Consider the following 20,341-nt stretch of genomic DNA (forward strand, 5'->3'; position numbering starts at 1 on the left):
AGAAGGTGGCCTTCGAATCTCTGCTGGAGACCGACTCACGTGTCCCCGTGGCAACGAGATCTGCAGCTCCGATCAGCCCCTCACATGTCAGACGCAGCCCCTCGCAGCGAAACAGCTCAACAGTTGTCCCTCACATCCACAACCTCACAAGTTGTTTTGTGGGGTAGTGGGTTTACAATGTTTTGCTACGTCCTGAATAGTATGGGGTCATAGTATGGGATTTCTATTGAATTAGGCTCTGTATGATGGTGGCGCAATGATGAATTCATATTTAAGGCTTGGACATTACCAAGGGGGAGGGATTAAACTTTAGCAACGGACTTAAGAAATTGTATGTATAGTAGGAACATCTTCAACGGCAGCAAAACACAATTTTTTTTAATATATATTATAATATATTTGTATAAAATGTTCTTCTACTACCATAAAAACAAGATCCTTCACAAGGTAAAACATAACATGAATTTCTGGCTTCCCCATCCCCGTGGGAACAGAGCACATTCCAGACCTGAGCCCACTTTTCCGGCTCCCAGCCTCCTCCAGTGCCGTCGTCCCCTTATCATCAAACGTGGGATCTGGAGCTCTCATCAGGCTGTTAGCAACGGCTGATGCTGATGCTCCACGGCGCTCTGATAAGCCCGTCTGAGGCCAGTGGCTGGCTGCCTGCCTGCTTTGGGATTAGTCATAGCTCTCCCGCATCACGCCAGCTCAATCAACAGAGACAGCAGAGAAGGGAAAGGTAAGGAGAGAGGGGAAGGGATGGAGAGGGGGGAGAAGGGAAGAGAGATGGGGAGAAAGAGAGGGGTAAGGAGGAAGGGTTGGAAAGAGAAAGAATGAGTAAGGAGGGGTTGAGAGAGAGGGAGATAAGAGATAGAAGGAGGGGAGAGAGACAGCACCTGAAGCTAAACAAGATGCCTGTAATGGCTATTTGGAAATGCTGACATGGTCAACTCAGCATTGACATGATGAGATTGACCCTTCCCACTCCTTACATCACCTGTCTCCATGGTTTCATTGTGGTGTGACAGCTTACTTAAGTCCAAGGACAGATATTTAGTGACATACATATATACACACATGTTTTATTTACTGTAGTTATGCATTTGCATGTTATTCATCCTTCTGTGACTTAATTGGATACCAATTTTCTACCAGTAACTTGTCTAAAATATATTGAGTCAAGCACTTTACACAAACATTTTATTGCTGGAGAAATAAATACATCCTCTTTTCACATTGGCTCCAGAGTAACTGACAACCAGGGTCTGTACAGAGTCAACTGCTTGTCAGTTCCAACCAAACAAATATACAAGGCAAGACGTGACACCTGAATTGACACCGTAAACGGACGAAGACTGGCAACGCTCCTCACACACAAACAAAGGCATGTTTCCACCACGGCCAGATGGGCATGAAACACAGCGGTGGTGAACAGGCTGGTCGGCCCTGCCGTACCCCCCCCGCCCCCCGGTCCGCCCGCTAGGCCTTGTTGATGTAACCCTCCTTGATCAGGAAGTCGTAGATCTTCCGCGTCTTGTTCACGTCGATCTTGATGAGCGCCCGGGCCTGAGCCAGCCGGAGGCCTCCCTGCCGCCGGCACTCGTTCAGCAGGGCCTGCTTGTACTCCAGGTACGCCCCTGGCACCAGGCGCACCACCTGGCACAGCTGCGGGCACACAGACACCATCACACACTCAAACTCTCGTGGTTAACAAAACTAACTCGCCGACAAAGCCCCCAAGGGCTTTTGTTCTGCTGTACGGTCCCTGCGTGCCCGAGTACCGTACCTCCTTCTCCCTGTCGTTGAGCTTCTCTGTCCCTGGCAGGCCAGTCAGGTTGAGGGGAGGGGCACTTCTCCTACCTGTGGCTGAGGAAGAGCCGGCACACGGGGTGTTAACAGCTGTTAACAGGGTGCTCTGAAAGACAAACTGAAATAGCTTGACGGACGACGTCGTTTTACAAAATCATCTTTATCCTTTTGTCTAGGTAGACAAATGTTTACAAAGGGAAAATTGTGTGAATATGGCGATTGCGGACCGTGTTTACAGTGTCCTGTTGTTACAATTAATGTTAAGGAATGGCACAAAGTACAGGGAAGAAAAGGCCAAACATAAATATGCATGGCGGTTCTGTTTGTTGAGAATATTTATGGAAGAGCATCTCTCCGAATACATTAACTTGACTGTGCCTCAGGCTATGCCAAGAAAAGAGAGAATGGAGGGAGAGGAGGACAGAGGGAAGGCAGGAGAAGGGAAGGGGGGTCTAGAGGGAGGCAGCGAGTGAGAGGAGGGAAAGGAGAGGTCCAGAGAAGCCTTACCTGATGTGGTGATGGTCGTGACAACAGGAGTGATGCCAGCGTCACTGTGTGACAAACGACAAAGTTACTGTCACTACAGGAACACACACACACACACACTAGTTAATCACTTTGAGATCTCAAGTCTAAAGAGACGGTGAATCATCACACAAGCCTGCATTTTGTCTTTTCAAGGGGAATAATTGGGGGAACTTAAAAAACATCAGAAATAGGAGAGGGGGGGGGGGACTAATAAGGGAGGCTCTACATCAAAGAGGAGAGGGCTGCGTGACCGGCTAGGCTAGGCTAAGCTAAGGGTGCTGGAGGATCTCACGGGCCCGAGGCGGGGTCTTACATGGCGGCCTGTTTGCTGAGCCACTGCTGGCAGGCACGTCCGTCCTGGATGTACTGCAGCACGTCACACAGCATGGTCCTCTTCCTGCGCTCCTCCTCTCGCACACGCTTCACCCGCTCGTACACTTTGGCACCTGCGGGGGGGGGGGGGGGGGGGGGGGAACACAACGGTGAAACAAGGGGCGTTGGAAGGGCAGCAGGCGGGCTCAGTAAACAGAGTGGGCTGTGGCTGGGGATAGCTAGGCGGTGAGACAGTGACAGTGAGTCAGGCCAGACTCACTGCAGAAGGACTGGATCCCTGCTCTCCTGTATTCCTGGAGCCTGCGGATCTCTCTCCTCAGCTCAAACTCCACTGGAAGAGAGAAGGCGCTGCGTTAAGGAGGACGAGACCGACCGATCTCTGCCGAGGACAAGCAGACAGGCAGGCGGACAGGAGAGACACGTGAACTCTCCGACTCTTTAGATCAGTGCTTCCCTACGTCGAAGCCGAACATCAGACACTAGTTCAGCTGTGACAACTGAAAAGCCTTATCGGAGCACCTGCCCAAAGTGCAAGGTCTTTGACAGAACATGTCTTCCTCTTTCCATTTCCAGAACGCACGTAGGACACACAGAGGAAGACGGTCACGCGATCTTCTGCATCGGGAGTGCAGCAGCTAATCTGACAGAGTAATTACCATGGCGACGAGATTACTATGACTCAAAATAAACCGGCCGCTGTCTGGAATGTACAGGACCAGGACGGGATGAAACTCGAGTGCTGTGAGAAGAGTCCTTGTACATGTTGTACGCGTGTGCACAAGACAAAACACTCACGTGCGTGACTCTCGATGAACTTGTCGTGCTCCATGGGACCCACGACCCTGGCAAAGCGCCTCATAGAATCATACAGGTCCTGTACCTTCTTTGGATAGCGCCGTTCTAGAACTAAAACAGACACACACACACAATTTAACAGAAAGCATGAGGTAGGAGAGCCATTAGATAACATCTACAAGGGAGTCAGGTGGCTGAACGGTGAGGGAATCGGGCTAGTAATCTGAAGGTTGCCAGATCGATTCCCGGCCAAGCCAAATGACGTTGTGTCCTTGGGCAAGGCACTTCACCCTACTTGCCTCGGGGGGACTGTCCCTGTACTTACTGTAAGTTGCTCTGGATAAGAGTGTCTGCTAAATGACTAAAAGTGTCTGCTAAATGACTAAATGTGAGCTGTATTATAACATGAGACATGTTATTATAACATGAGACATGTTATAATTAGATAACATGAGAGCTGTATTATATAACCCATATTTCCATTTCAGGGCAGATAGGACTGGGTGGAGAACAGAACTGGGTGGGGATTAAAAAGTGCCTGGAAATATTTTTAAAAGTCGCCTATCTAACCCAAACAACAGACACATCCTGCTGTGGCTGGTAAATGGGTAAAAGAGCCTACATTGGGCATTTCACCAGAACTGAACTCATTCACCCCCCCCACCCCCCCACCCCCCAGTACACACACATACGCGTCTCCGCCCCCATGAGTCTGTGCTAGCTCGTGCCTCAAAGCATCGCCACTGTTGCTGAGTAACAGGCAGTGTGTCGGATCCAACATGGAAAGCTGTCAGGGGGGTGTGAGGGGAGAGGTTCTACACCTTAGCCAAACTCTCTACATGCCACCCATGAAAGATTAGTTTATTTGGTGTTCGGTACACGGATGTCTGTCTTCGAGTTTCAGTAGCTGTTTGCATAATCCATACCACATAGTTTCCAAAAAGGCAACATTTAAAAGGTAAGGTAAAGTGACAGTTTCAAATATAGACTGAATTGTTGGTCCTGCACGTGGCTACCTAAGAGTGTTTAAGTGTGAAGGACTAACAGCCCACTGATGAAACACAAATAGATCAGCAGCAAAAAAAATAAAATGAAAGGAGGAGGAAGAGGAAAAACAAAACACAACAACTATGGAGTTAATCTCCTCCTGAACATAGCAGAAGACTATGTCAACGTGACAGCGATGGACTGCAGTCGGTGGTCTGGAGATGGGACGATGCCCTACAAGGGCAATGGTAATGTTGGTCAAACTGCCTTTGGCAATAACATCAGTCAAGGCACGACACTGAGCCACCCGGGCTTGGACACAGCTTCGATTATCATGTGACATGCGGACAAAATACACACACACACACACACACACATTCAGCAGTCTCCATGACAACAAGGCTGCAGCTCCGCTGGCAACTCTGGTTTCTCTTTTGTCTTGAAAGACTAGAGAGACACAGATAAGGGGATGGAGGTTGGTGGATGGATAAATAAAACATAAGGGTGTCCTTTTCCACCCCCCCGAAACACAGCCTATTCCATAGGGCAACACCTGGTGATAGCACCCAGCTCTGGTGATAGCACACAGCTGTCAGAGAAGAAGAGGGAACCAATTTGGGGAACACATTTGAAGAGTTTCTGGCTTTCGAACCAGCTAGAATAAGACAAAGGCATTGGCGAGATTACGTTAACAGTCTTGATGAAACCTGACCCAGGAGGAGAGGACTGGATCAATAACAACTCCAATCTCCAATCTATTTGGTCATTAAACCTGCAGTGTTCATTTCGCAGGGGTCTATTCATATTGAAGTGATTATGCAGGGCCACGCAAGCTGGGCCTCTGGGCTATTTTGGGCCTCCATCGTAAATATGAGGTCAGTCACCACACTCCAGTCCCCCCTGGAATCACATAGGTCACTGGTGATGATTATTGCTTACAGAGTTGTCGGACGAAACCATGGAAACACAACATTCATATTCCGTCTGGTGGTGGAATGCCACCGGGCTCCGGAACACACTCACTCTGGAACTTGCGCAGGTTAATCAGTCCATGGTCCCGGATTACCCTGCAAAACACACACGGCATTAGGCTAGGACTGGACCGAGCTACACAGTCCTTAATTCAAAACTTCATGCAACCAACGAGATTCAGCAGATCATTGGTTCTGTCCTTTATAAGCCCCTCCCCCCGGATACCTGCCAGCAGAGATCGATGGCAAATTAGATTCTGTGAAAATGAAAGTGGAAAGGGGGGGGGGGGGGGGGGGGGGGGGGGGGGGGGGGGGGGTGAAACCACACGCCTTGACACAGTGGCGGTGAAACAGAGCAAATGGTGTTTGTGGCCACCTGTGAACCTGGTGGCCTCCAGACCAGGGAGTCTTGCTCTGGGCCTAAGCCCATGTTACCATCTTTAGGGGGCATCTTGACAGGTCGCATGCCAATAGAAGGCTCAGAGGGGTGGGGGGTGAGGGGCCGGGGGTATTAGTGGCCTGAGCCAGCTAACATAGCACAGCTGCACTACATGCCATACCAGAGAGTTCTGGGAGCGACAACTCGTTAATGGTGATTTACTGATGGATGGGTTTCCACAGGAACTGGGGATAGAATTCTCAAGAACTCTCATAGACTGACAGAACTCTCATAGACTGACAGCACTACCATAGACTGACAGAACTCTCATAGACTGATAGCACTATCATAGACTGACAGCACTACCATAGACTAAGGAGGTAGAGGGGAATAAGATCACTGGAATGACATATTTGGGTGACAGCAGTTTGCATCTAACAGTATCTAACAGAAATACTAATATTTATAATTTTATTGATTTAGACTTGTCCTAAAAAGCTTATTCCAAGCTAAACCTGTAGAAGACAGCCATCGGAAAAAAGATAACATCTGAGGCCATCTAGTGATGAAGTAAAGCCATTACATTACAATGATCAACTCACTTCTTCCTGCGTTGTCGCTCCTTTAACCTTGAATGATATATATCCACAACTGCAATCTTAAGAGCTAGATTAAACCAGAAAAAAAAGGTTATTATGTATTTCCTAGGTCAAAAGTACACTGCATATAATGTATTCCTGTTAGCCTGCATGCACATAATGTATTCCTGTTAGCCTGCATGCACATAATGTATTCCTGTTAGCCAGCATTCTTTCCCTGGGAAGATCAAACTCACCGTGCAACACATCTGAGTCATCGTCCACAAAGTCGATGTCTTTCAGATCCCATTCAGCATAGTTGTCAAACTCCTAGATGGGGCCAATGGAGAACAGGAGTGGATGAGTCACTGAGAGAGCACCGGATTCAAGTGTTTCATCAGGTATTACAGGGACAGGGAGACTTTAGAAGATGCTGTCTGGTTTTCCTGTGGCCTCCCCGTGTTGAAAGGGAGTCAGGTGGCTGAGCGGTTAAGGAATTGGGCTTGTACATTTACATTTATGCATTTAGCAGACGCTTTTATCCAAAGCGACTTCCAAGAGAGAGCTTTACAAAAGAGCATAGGTCATTGATCATAACAACGAGGTAGACCCAAAGATTGCAAGCAGCCAAAACATGAAGCATACATTGTGAAAAACTAAACAAGTGCCAAAGGGAAGACCCATAAGAGCATGCAGTTATACAAGTTACAAATTAAAACAACATGAACCCCAAAAAGTGCAAGACTGTATCTGTAGAAGAACAATCAACAGTAAAATATTTCACAGCGAGTACAAGAGTTCAAGAGTTAACTTGAACTCAGTAACTAGTAATCAGAAGGTTGCTAGTTCGATTCCCTGCCGAGCAAAAACGATGTTGTGTCCTTGGGCAAGGCACTTCACCCCATTTGCCACGGGGGAATGTCCCTGTACTTACTGTAAGTCGCTCTGGATAAGAGCGTCTACTAAATGTCAATGAATGTTACAGCTCTCCTCACCTCCATAAAGTCTGCTCTGGCAGGCATGTAGCCAGCCATGTCTCGAGACAGCAGGGAGTCAAATGTGGGTCTGGGTGGATCATCCGTGGCTAGGATGAAAGACAGACAAATAGTATAATTTCCTGTGTGCATAAGACAGGTATGATCTCTTCCTCCGCCATGTATTAGCAGAACAGGGCAAATTAATTTAGCATGTATCGTATTTGGATGAAGCCCAGGAAGTGAACACTTCAGGGTCTCATCAGTGTGCAGTTCTCAAGTGGAGCGATGCTGGGCGTGCGTACTGACGTTTGAAAGGAATGGCGCTGTCGGCCGTGCGCGCCTCCTCCATCTGTCTGAGGCTGAGCAGCGTGGAGGAGAACAGGGGGTTGTTGATGAAATTCTTCATGTAGTGGCCCTCGCATTCCTCCTTCCCTTTGGTTCGCATCTGATACGCCACGTCCTGCCTGGGTAGTCAGAATCCCAAAATAACATTTGGTGTCAATCTGAGAAGAATCTAGAAAGTGTTTACAAATGCCAATAGGTTACATTGCTCAACAGGTATGTGTGTGTGTGTGTGTATATGCGCATTCCCTTACTTACCAATTGCCAAAACCACAGTCCATGACTGCCTCCAGTAGGGACATCTCCTCCAGGGCTGTCCAGCCAGGTTCCAACACAGGGAAGTCAGAGGTCTATATGGAGAAACTTCATGTCAGCGGTACACCGTTGTGGAAGTCAAAATTGATTTGCTAAAATATCTACAATGCAAGTATGCATGCGAAGAAAGATGCACTACAACTATCCCAACACATCTACTATAGGGAGACATGAAATGTGATACTATAGTGTAAATTAAAGCAGAAAATATATAAATGGGATCTTGTGTTATAACTAGCATGCTTCCTCCTACCATGATTTCATACTTGTGATCACTCTGGTGCTTCTTGTACTCAAATCCTCGGGTGAAACACTGAAATTCATAATTTAATAAACAATTAAAGGAAAGAGATTCGGACAAGCAGCTAGATTTCTGGGATCAAAAAGTTGGATCTAAAAGTTAGCCAACAGACCTGAAGACAAAGTAGAAACGGTGATGGTCCACATTCTGCACATTTTACGTATGGCTCAGTGAGGTAGGATGAGCAGCCTCGACAAGACGGCTTGTCAAATGGATCATCTTTAGGAAATTTGTAAAAATATGAGTTGGCTATTTACAAACTCATGATGGCTTAGTGAATGACTGTGACTAGTAAAATGGAAAAGGATCATAAGATTTCATACTTGATAAGTTACAGACAAACAGTGACTGGCAAACAATAAACCAACCATGACGTTATACACTATACTGTAACTAGTCAACTACAACACAATTGCAACAGCACAATCAATAACCATAACAAGGCAAGCTGTATGAACAACTTTTTCACTGATGCATACATCATGAAGCTAGTAAGCTGGCTAGCCTAGCTACCAAAAATATTCGTGATTTTGTTGAACTGGTGGCACGGGTGCTCTCGGATACAATGGAACACGCAAGCTGCGGAGAAACTTTGGGTTACCAGTTAACCCAAATCTTCTTAGTCTAGTTAAGGTAGCTAACTAGCTAGCTAAATGCATACCAGTGTTCGGTAGCCACTCACTATCAGCTAATTCACTGAAATGGGTAGAGCTAGCTAGCTAGCTAGCTAGGAATGTTGATTCACACACTTACTACTTTTATTATTTTATGGGTAGTTTTTATTCTATTTTAAATGTCTCTTTTGCAATTTCACATGCACTTACTTCCAAAGGATGCCAAACGGTCCATAAGAAAAATTAGTAGCTAGATGCTACAGTAATCAGGTTTAAGAGAAGGACAACAATCTGAAGGCTCTTGATATGCGGTCAGTTAGCTAGACTAGCTTTTTCTTTTCTTCTTCTTTCCAGTGTACTGGTATTATCAGGTGCATTACCGGCACCTACTGTTCGGGAGTGGGATTCCGCCGGTCTAAGGTTTAATTTCACTTTTTAGTTCAGTTAGCACTTGTTCTGTATAAAGGCCTATTGGTGTATTTTTACTACAGCTTTCGAACTGCCTAAAAACTAAACCAAAAACAGCATATTCTATAATGTTTTACCACTAACACACATGATGGCAGGACAAATAATTTGCATGTTAGGGGAGGGGGTAGCCTACACTAGCCTAACGTTGTCATACTCATAATTCTAGTCAGAATATGAGTCTGAAAACTCTCTGTTAGGCTCTGTGACAACGGGGCGTGTTTCAACCGAACTCGTAAAACAAATGCCTCTTCGCTCAATTGGATAGACCTACAACCAATCATAGCAACGTAATATGTTGTTTGTTGAAACGAATTCAACCCAAGCGCTCTTTCGTGACCAAGTTGATTACGTTACTGTTGGTCATCTGTCCATCATCGTATAAAGCCCGCCCTGGCAATTTCATTGTTCCGTCCCGATTCTGGTTTTCTGTAGTTGTATACCAGTACCAGACCCTCCAGCAGTGTTGCCACATTGGGCGGGTTCCCGCCCAATTGGGCTGCTTTTGATAATGCTGGGCGGGGCAAAATAGCCTTGGGCGGGTTGATCAAATTTGGGCGGGTTTCGTTACAATTGGGCGCTTTTTTTAAAGACTGAAAACATTCAAACAAACTATTTGATTGGCATGTGTTACATCCGCTACTTTCAAACCTCCCCGGCAAATGTTGGGGAGATTTGATTCTTCCATCTATTAGCCAGTAAGCTAATTGGCTTGTTCAGTGACTGTAGGGACAATCATTTGGAGTGGGGCTTTGGAATCCATGGATACTGCGATATCAACAATACTGTAAATTCTAGCAATTCATTTTTGTGTTTGTGTATAAGGGATAGAGAGTAACAATCGCGAAGGGGAGAGAACAATCGGAACAAATACAGGAGGCCTAGTAGTGTTTCTGTGCTTGTTGAAAAAAAAAATAGAGAGCTATATACATTTTAAATAGGTTGGATTTTGGAGTTTAATTGTGGCTTAATCTAGCGTTACATGTCATGGCAGAATGTCATTACTTTATTGTGTTGAGCTAAAAACTTCAGGTGTAATGTTTTTTCTCATTCTGCTCTTAGTGATCTGTAAATTTAATCTCCGTTTTTGCAGATTAAAGCTTTGAATGTTTGTGGCGTATTTTCTATTGAACATGTCATGGTTTTACACGGCTTTCTGGAAAAGTAAGGATTTTGGCGGTTTTTTATAGAAGTGGGCGGGTTTTAAATTGTTATTGGGCAGAAAACTGTCAATCTAATCTGGCAACACTGCCCTCCAGACCCAACTTCCCGACCACATTTTTTTGTGGGCGGCGAGAAGTTGGGCTGGCAGCCAGGCTAGTCCATCTGTGTAGGTATTGCCTCCAAGGCACTCCATGTCCACTGTGGCATACAATGGTTTGAGTTTCACTCAAACCAGGCCACTTGCGGCCACTTTCACCCAAACCAGGCCACTTTCAGCCACTTTTACCCAAACCAGACCAATTTCACCCAAACCAGGCCACTTTCATCCGTATTATGTGTTAATTTACTACTTAATTAACGCATAATAATAATTAATTTACTACTTTCTTCTTTGTCTTTGCATTGTAGCTGAGTTAACAGAATGCAACCGCCTCTGATCTGACATAGATCGGTCGCTGAGACGTAGCTCGGTCGGGTTTTGGCTCCGCCTACACAACCTGAGCTGAAAATGGAAGAGAAACGGTCTAACTCCACATTTCAGTGTGACAAAGTTTTGGCGCTTTGCACATGCTTTCAGGAACTCATTTCACACGTATATAATGTACTGAGAAGCAAATCATGGAAATTTGCTTTACAGGATCTTTAAACCTAACGTTACCTCTGTCTCCGGGGAGGGGAGGGCAAACAATGCCAGCCGTCCAAATATACACGTATTTGCAGCTAACACTTCATCAAGCTCAAGTAAAGTTAAAAACAAGATTACAGGTAGGCCTATATTAATTATGGTATTTTTTGCCATACAACACATCTGTAATAGTTTGTTGTGTATCGAGGCGACCAGCGCTGGATGCAGAGCAGGGGGTAGGGGTAGGAGGCTGGGATCAGCGCTGGATGCAGAGCAGGGGGCAGGGGTAGGAGGCTGGGACCAGCGCTGGATGCAGAGCAGGGGGTAGGGGTAGGAGGCTGGGATCAGCGCTGGATGCAGAGCGGGAAGTAGGGCGAGGAGGCTGGGACCAGCGCTGGATGCAGAGCAGGAAGTACGGCTATGAGGCTGGTAGGCAGGAAGCACACTCAGGGTACCAGGGGCTGTGGACCTGAAAGGCAGGCTGATAAATAGCCTAGCTGTTCTGCTTTGAGATTTGAGTATGGTTTGGTCATAATAAACACTGACAAACATCGGATATGTATAAGCATGTAATACAGATAGATGTTCCTACATGTAACTGAATGCACACAACTGACTAACAACGTTAGCATCAACCCACTAACTAATAACGTTTGCTACAGATGTGAGATGTGAGAGAGTAGGTGTACACAAGCACATACATTTTTCTCTTTTTTTGCCAGCCTTAAAATGTGGTCATCCCTTTCCCGGTTGCAAAAGCATGTTCAAAACCTTAGCCGCTTGCCTACATTATCAAATAATAATTTATTAATAAGCATATACTTCCACTAAAACGAGGTCAGCGGTTTTGATCTCAAAATCATACGCTGAGGGGCAGCGCTCTTATCTAGCTTAGAATTTGAATAATGCTATCCGAACTTAAAAATAAATGTTATGAATGTAAAGTAGCAAAGACGTTACGTTGTTTATAATACAACAAGATATATGATAACATATTTTTGACACTTGCATATCGAACATTTTGTCACATAACCCAGATAGCATACGGATGTGGGCCACTTAAGGCAATCATAGGGCACTGCTGGCTTTTTTCTGGCCCGGACAAAATGCACGTGAGCCTAAAGTGGCCCACATGTTAAACAGCAAATGTGGCCCAAATATCACAAATCAAATGTTGGCCACCTTTGGTGAAGATGTGGCACAGTCGACGAAGGCTAATCTGGGTGTTAGCCAGAAGTGGGCCACATGGGAAAAAAGTATTCAGGGGTCAGATAGCTGAGCGGTTAGGGAGTCGGGCTATTAATCAGAAGGTTGTTGGTTTGATTCCCGGACAGCCAATTGATGTTGTGTCCTTGGGCAAGGCACTTTACCCTACTTGCCTCTGGGAGAATGTCCCTGTACTTACTGTAAGTCGCTCTGGATAAGAGTGTCTGCTAAATGTAAGTACCTGATATCCTGTTGATTTTGTACGTTTGCCCGCTGACAAAGAAAGTATCAGTCTATCATTTTAATGGTAGGTTTATTTGAACAGTGAGTGACAGAATAACAACAAACAAATCCAGAAAAACGCATGTCAACATTTTTATGAATTTATTTGCCTTTTAATGGGTGGAATAATTATTTGACCCCTCTGCAAAACATGACTTAGTACTTGGTGGCAAAACCCTTGTTGGCAATCACAGACCTCCGACGTTTCTTGTAGTTGGCCACCCGGTTTGCACACATTTCAGGAGGGATTTTGTCCCACTCCTCTTTACAGATATTCTCCAAGTCATTAAGGTTTAGAGCAGGGGTGTCGAACTCCGGTCCTCGAGGGCCGCTGTCCTGCATGTTTTAGATTTTTCCCTGCTCCAACACACCTCATTCAATTAAATGGTTTGTTATAACGACCCTTCATTCAAATCAGGTGAGCTGGATCAGGGAAACATCTAAAACATGCAGGACAGCGGCCCTCGAGGACCGGACTTCGACACCCCTGGTTTAGAGGCTGACGTTTGGCAACTCACACCTTGACCTCCCTCCACAGGTGACAGGGGGGATGGTGTTCTTGGGGTCATATAGGCAGCATTCCTCCTCCTCCAAACATGGTGAGTTGAGTTGATGCCAAAGAGCTTGATTTCGGTCTCATCTGACCACAACACTTTCACCCAGTTCTCCTCTTAATCATTCAGATATTCATTGGCAAACTTCAGACGGGCCTGTACATGTGCTTTCTTGAGCAGGGGGACCTTTAGGATTTCAGTCCTTAACCTTTATTTATCAAATTGATGACGATTGTGAGCAGGGCCGTACGCAGGGCCCAAAAAATACTGAGGTTATGAGTCAGAACTTCTTGGCGGGTTCGGGGGCATGCTCCCCCGGAATTTTTTTAAATTACATTATTTAAATATGGCCATTTTCTCTTATTGAGTCTTAAGGAGCAAAAACATCATCATTATGACTTTTTAATATGGGGCGGTGTGGAGCTTTTTAAATTTTGAGGTAAACATGGGGCATTCTGAGGCTTTTTGAAGGACCTTTATGGGACTCATGAAGTAAGGGCAAGTTACCACAATTTTTTTTAAATTATTATTATATGGCAACGACGGTACGAGCGTTCTGATTGGATAATGGGTAGTCACCCCAGCCGCGTATTGCCCTCCTCGCCGGTCAATACGGATCCGTATTGCCCTCTGACGTCAGCTTCAAAATGAGCGATATCGACAAGTCAGCTGCTGAGTTTGACTATCCAGATGATGCTGAAAAGCTTTGTCATCGAAAGTGAGGATGAAGACCAGACTCTTTGAATCACTTGTGTCGTTATTTTGTGATGAAATTAAAGCCATTTTAGCAGAACCATGTTGTCCGCTTTCTATCAAAAGCAATGAGTTGCTTGGCAACACATGAAACACACCGTGAGAAGACTTGAGAGCTAGCTACAATTAGCCTAAAGGTACCATTTATTTTCGTTTACAAAATGAAAATAATCTAAAATTGCCATATTATAAACTACTTACTAACCTCGACCGTTCGGTCATGCCGGGAAATATCAAACTGAGGCTGGAACGTATCGACCGAGCGATAGCGAGTCAGTTTGATATTTCCCAATTGCCACAGAATTTCATTTTCAATCAATCACATCAATGACATATCAATCGCAAAATGAATGTTGATTCAACCGGTGGAAATTGATTGACAACCGGTACTGACGGAGTTAACCAAACTTTGATTTGATGTTTCCTTATCTGAGTAGTACGCTGCTGCAATACAAATATTTCCACATGAAAATGAATCTTTCTTCTCACAGTCATCTGCCACTTAAACTTCTCTTAACCTACATGTTTAGTTTGCTGCGCTCCTCTTCCAGTGACTTTAACTAACATAGGCTATTCACTAACAGTAGCGGTATGTCTATGGCGGTAACATCAGCGTCCGACTTGTGTTTGGTGGTTACCATAACGACAGTACGTTTTGTTGATGACGCCCAGCACGTATGTCCAAACTCTTGAGCTACTCGGCTCTTTAAGTATAAAATCACGTTACGGTTTGTGGGAGACCAAGATCATCGTCCTGCAGTCAGTTTCACGTGTACTTTATTTTGAGTTTATATACCACAATTTAAGCAAAAAAAAAATACAGAAATACGAAAAAAAAATACAGAGGACACGACCTCAGTGTCCTCAATGGTAGTTACGGCCCTGATTGTGAGACTAACTTCTCGAGGACTTGATGTCACTCGATTCCTTCAATCTCTCAATACAGTCGCCATGGGCTGCCATGAAGATAATTGTAAGATAATAAATACAATAACATGAAACATAATCAACTACAAAACATACCTTCGGAGCAACTAGGCGCCTAACGCACCGGAGCTCGTAAACAAAACTCAAAGTCAAAAACACCTAAACCAAAGTGCTGTGCCAAAAAAACACAAGAAAAACCGGGGAGCTCTTTTTGCCCATGGTGACCAGCCAATAGGCTAGCAGCATTGCTGATCAAGGTTTCTCAATCCAATCCAGCTAAACTAATCATTAACAACGGGGTGTTTGAATAACCTAATTAGCCTGATCATTATTAGCAAGATGATGTCATCTTGGATGTGTCATTTGATTTCGGATGTAATATGGGACGTACGAAGAACGGACCCATGGGAGCATCCAGCAGCATTCTATAAAAATTTTGAAAAAAAATATACAAAAACGTATAACATCGTCAAATCGGTTTTGAAAATGACCGATACCGATAACTATAAATATACTGAATATCGGTGCCGATAATCGGCCACACCGATAGTCAGTCGACCCCTAGCTTGGACCATCACTGGTGTGTTTGAGGTAAGGCACGGGTTCCTTCGTTGTGAGGTAGAAGATGGCCCTGATTGGTCCCTGGAGGTAGAAGATGGCCCTGATTGGTCCCTGGAGGTAGAAGATGGGCCTGATTGGTCCCTGTGGAGAGGTTGGTTGTCCTAAAGAGGACATGGATTTAAAAGCATGGTTATATTTATTAGAATTTGATGAAGAGCAGACCCCTAAGCATACAGCACACACTGAAGTTCCGAGAAACAAGTTTAAAAACGTACGGATATCCCTTTAACCTATCCTACTCCAAATAACCTAAGGATCTGACACAAGCACCTCTGAGATCTTACTTGAGGCCTGCACTAAAGCATATACCTATTATTTCCCCATTTCAAAACACAAGGCCTAAGCCAGTACACATCGTCACTTTACTCAAAGAGCATCTCTGTTTTTCAGATATTTGCATTTAGATACCCCAAGAAGGCACTCTCGATATAAAGAAACCCAGTTTTGGTAGGGTCATGCTTTTGTTTACCTCTACAGAGGTTATAGGTCAAATGGTTGGTTTCTATGTGCAAATAATTTCAAACACTTTATTGTTACTTCCTATTTAAAATAATCTGACAGCTCAGTCATGTAAATTATCAAAAATCTACAGGTACCCAAGTGGTCGAAGAGGGTGAGGGTTGGCGGTTGCAGAGCATCATCATAGACGAGCTCAAACTCCGGGATCTCTGTAATGGCCTCACACTGGACAGTGTCTGCAACAAAAGGATATCCAAATATCATCTTTGAAGTGAGTTAATTATAAATATAAAGGCCTCTGTAAATATAAAGAGATTGACCGAATTATGTTGTCATAATAATCAGACGAAGACTCCCACTAGAGCCCACATGAAAAGCTGACAAGGTATCTATTGGCGGCATCATATAACAATTTTGTGATATGGCTGTATTTGTCTGCTTACTGCTTGGTGCCTGCCTGCTTAATACCAATGTGTTTACAAAAGGCAATTCAAACTACCATAGATGTTGGTGCGTGTGCATGGTGTAGGCCATCAGACACAACCCAATATTCTTTTGGCTCTCGATTATCCTCACACTGGGTAGGTTTCTGCAACAGAATGAAGTATAGTTATTAAAGTACAGTTGTATCAAGTAGTAGTTATCATCCTGCAGGGTTTCCCGCAGAAAATTTGTTAGTTAAGGTGGTAAGGTGGGGTTTGCCGTCAGACCGGCAAACATGCGTTCTGCAGAGAAGCGAAACTGGCGTTTACGGTTTGGAATGAAAAGGAGAAAACAGGAAGTTTTCTTTCAGGACGTAACATGTTCTTTTGACAACCTAGTAAGGCGGCAGGCGTGTGCCGCCTTAACTGCAAAGTGCTACGGGAAACCCTGTAGGCCCACTGTGTACACAAAGTGATTGTCAGGGCAGAGATAATAGATGGTAGAGATAAGAGATTGATTGAGATTATATACATATTTTAATGGGACCTGAGGGTTCCCTACCTGATGGTATCACCCTATCCTGCATATTTGAAATGCTATGCTTAACTTTTCCGGGCTGACATTTCGTGAAACAGAAAAAGTATTTCACATGGTGTGTCACACTGGGTAGTTGGACCTGTTATTGGTCATGTACGTTGATGAGCACAAGAAGTCCTTAGTCTAGTATTTTTTAAAAATAAGCATTACCTTGGATTTTTTCGACAACCACGTTCCCATGTTGAATGCGTCTGATATTGGCAAAATGGCGCTGTTTATTTACGTCACTACCGTCATAGCCTTGGCCACTCCTTTCTTTCTTCTGTCAAAGTTATTTTTTAAGTAAACTATCTTAAAACTAAAAGTTTAGTCTAAACTGAGTAAAACTGTGGTGCTAAAGACATGTAGGCCTATGTTGTCTTCACTGGCGACCTAACAAAATTAAATATTTGACATAGCATTTTAGAAGTAATCACAATTTCTTACCGTCGCAAGTTTGTGAAGTTCAGTTTTGGCTTAGTCCTCACAAAGATCTTCTGCCATGTTCAGTGACCAATCCCAATATCCTAAACTATCCTAGTAGACAGATGAAGTCTTTGGTTCACAAGTACAGTACTTCCGAGCAGGAAAGTCTGTGAAGTGAAGTCTGTTGCATTGTAGGGTGTGTTTATATTAAACAGGAAGATCCAACCCTGTGTCCTAATATTTATGTTATTACTCACTTCAGTTTTTTCTCTGGTTCATACCAGTGCATTTGCTGTGTGCGTTATGACTGATTCCCTCCCTGTAAACTGGCCATTTTCAAACTGCACCAGCTTAATTGTCTTTTAAAATACAAAAACCCAGAAGGTAAAGATTCATTGCCTACTATTTATATTTTGTAAAACAGGAGTAAAGCTCTAATCTCATGTCCAGTTGTCCATATGAATTAGCATGCTATCAACAAAGATTCCCTTGGGGTCAGCAGAGTATTTCTGTGCATGTGCATCAAGCCTCAATTCCCAAATATGCCACTTGATGGAGATCTAACATAAATCCTGTATTAGAATGTAAAAACTTGACATTTATGCATGACGAAGACACTCAAAATAAATATTATTCAAATGACAATGACAAAGATATATTATTGGTTTATTTACAATATATACAATTTGTGGTACACTGAGAGAAGAGGACTAACGTTGGTTCCCCTCCTGTCATGTGTGTCAGTAAATGATCAGAGAATAGTCAAAGTCAGAATCTTCTTTTTCACCTTCCTCTTCGTCTAAATTCTCATCGTCCTCTGGTCCATCTGTGTAGGTATTGACTCCAAGGCACTCCATGTCCACTGTGGCATACAATGGTTTGAGTTTTATTAAACTGTCAGGTTGCTTACTATGATTAAAAGACGGACATTCTTTTTGTATGTATTTACTGTAGTGAAACTGAGGGTAGTAAGGCATACCACAATGGTACTGCACCTGAAATTAAGTGTTGTGTATGTTTTATCGCAGTTATTACACGCTATTCTTGAGGGTGTAGCTCCAGTTGTACTGCCCTCTTCCATTTTCTTGTCATTTAGCAGACGCTCTGGATGACTTACAGTAAGTACAGGGACATTCCCCCCCCCCCCCCGAGGCAAGTAGGGTGAGGTGCCTTGCCCAAGAAAACAACGTGATTTAGCACGGCCGAGAATCGAACCGGCAACCTTCTGATTTAATAGCCCGATTACCTAACCTCAGCCGTGCCCAAGGACACAACGTCATTTATCACGGCCGAGAATCGAACCGGCAACTTTCTGATTTAATTGCCCGATTCCCTCAACCTCAGCCATCTGACCCCCACATAAACGTATACATTTCTTACCATTATGGAAGTCGCTCATGTCAGGAAAAGGCTGGTTGGTTTGTGGCACAATGTCCAGAAGTGGATCCATGTCCCCTGAAGAGTACCAATAAACAAATTGTTGATGTTCAGAAACATACATCACAGTGATGGTAAACTTTGGAAGATACTGATATCTCATGGATATATTACAGGGATGATTAGTACTGAACAAACAATACTGTCACACAGTATGTCCAATCCTGTCAAACAATACTGTCACACACTGGTCAGACTCACCATCATCCTCAGTTGAAATTGCAACACCGCTTGTCCTGAAAAGGTCAGTTGTATTATTAACAGTGCTAGTACATGATTGTGATTCATATACTTATATAATACTTGACACTGTAAAATGTGCTTCAGAGGGAGGGCTGCCCCCCTGATTCCTGTCTTTCTGTAGCCTGGCTGCCAGCCCAACTTCTCCCCGGCCACAAAAAAATTGGGTAATATTCTGACTAGAATTACGAGTATGTCAACGTCAGGCTAGTCTTTCTGGGTAACCTTGGGACTTTCCGTAGTTAGGGGGTCAAACATTAAGATTTTAGATTTAAATTGTATTAATTTAGTAGATGCTTGTATCCAAAGTGACATACTAGCATGGGCTGCGCTAAGTAGGGGCTAGCAGGTGCTTCAGCACCCCCAAGAAAGACCAAAGCACCCCAATAGCACCCCCAAAATTATTGCTCATTTATTAATAGTATTTATATATAATATAGAAAATATATTACGCTGCTCCCCCTGTCAATAATCTAGCAGTCCCTCAGCACCTGCATTACAAATTATCTGGCGCCGCCCCTGCATACTAGTGCATATAGACAGTGTAGGAGATGATCAAAGAACAGATGTATTATAAATAGTATAATATTGTTGTATTGAAGTGTAGTAGTGAGGGGAAACTGAACACTGAAACTTTTTTCATTGGGACTCCATACACCCAGTAATGCAAATATCCATTTCAAGTCCAAAACAGTTTCTGCCCTAAAATTTCTAATAAAGAAATTCCATGGGACATGAAACTGGGCATAATTTCTTCTTAAGTGTTTTGTATATTACACAACGAAAATACAATTAGCTAGAAACTCACACTGCTTGTCTGAGAACTGGAGAACCAACTAAGGGAAAGAACCACTCTCCCCAAGTAATAACTCCTTGCCCCGCAAAGTCAAAAACTTCCTGTTCGCACATCTGTAGCAGTAGGAAACAGAAAACAAACTAGATCATTTAAAATGGAAACCACATTTCATAACACATCATGCTAAGCTAATTAGCCCTACCTCCCAGTTTGAGTAAGTTTAGGAAGGCTGTACATGCAGCCAATATAAAATGCTTATTAGCGCATGATTCATATTCACCACAAAAATGTATAATTGAATTCAAATTACAGGTTTAGTGCTTAACTTTAACATAGACTTACCTTCACATTTTTGGATTGACATTCGTAGCTCTCAGTATCATACACAACCATAAAATGGTTAGGGTTTGTATCATCTTCACATTGGACAGGGGTCTAGGGAATAATACAATCTC

General features: G+C 44.0%; 1 protein-coding gene and 1 long non-coding RNA gene across 3 annotated transcripts; both read right to left on the reverse strand.

The window, feature by feature from the left end:
• Positions 1-1,183: 1,183 nt before the first annotated feature.
• On the reverse strand, positions 1,184-9,591 carry tada2a (transcriptional adaptor 2A). Of its 2 annotated transcripts, XM_047036404.1 has the most exons (15): positions 9,140-9,590; positions 8,428-8,534; positions 8,268-8,327; positions 7,958-8,049; positions 7,664-7,821; positions 7,376-7,464; positions 6,638-6,710; positions 6,405-6,468; positions 5,476-5,519; positions 3,466-3,576; positions 2,930-3,001; positions 2,651-2,783; positions 2,317-2,360; positions 1,787-1,866; positions 1,184-1,665 (listed from the first exon to the last, which is right to left on the reverse strand). In XM_047036404.1, the coding sequence occupies exons 1-15, from the start codon at positions 9,162-9,164 to the stop codon at positions 1,480-1,482; spliced, it is 1,338 nt and encodes a 445-aa protein (XP_046892360.1). In that variant the 5' UTR covers positions 9,165-9,590; the 3' UTR covers positions 1,184-1,479. The 2 variants fall into 2 exon arrangements, with proteins under 2 accessions (XP_046892360.1, XP_046892361.1); XM_047036405.1 differs by lacking the exon at positions 2,930-3,001 and having other exon boundaries at positions 9,140-9,591.
• A 5,222-nt stretch (positions 9,592-14,813) lies between these two features.
• LOC124478286 lies at positions 14,814-17,426 on the reverse strand. The gene is made up of 4 exons (XR_006957221.1): positions 17,159-17,426; positions 16,488-16,577; positions 16,126-16,224; positions 14,814-15,630 (listed from the first exon to the last, which is right to left on the reverse strand). It is a non-coding gene; the product is annotated as an uncharacterized LOC124478286 (long non-coding RNA).
• Positions 17,427-20,341: the final 2,915 nt, after the last annotated feature.

Source organism: Hypomesus transpacificus, chromosome 15, assembly GCF_021917145.1.
Source record: "Hypomesus transpacificus isolate Combined female chromosome 15, fHypTra1, whole genome shotgun sequence".
Classification (NCBI taxonomy): domain Eukaryota; kingdom Metazoa; phylum Chordata; class Actinopteri; order Osmeriformes; family Osmeridae; genus Hypomesus; species Hypomesus transpacificus.

What these genes read in the sequence shown, in the direction of transcription:
- tada2a (XM_047036404.1), bottom strand. Translation starts at nt 9,164, where the DNA reads ATGGACCGTTTGGCATCCTTTGGAA. An exon ending in CCAGAGCAGACTTTATGGAG is followed by an intron (nt 6,711 to 7,375) that starts GTGAGGAGAGCT and finishes GGCCCCATCTAG; the next exon opens with GAGTTTGACAACTATGCTGA. An exon ending in AGGGATCCAGTCCTTCTGCA is followed by an intron (nt 2,784 to 2,929) that starts GTGAGTCTGGCC and finishes CCCCCCCCGCAG; the next exon opens with GTGCCAAAGTGTACGAGCGG.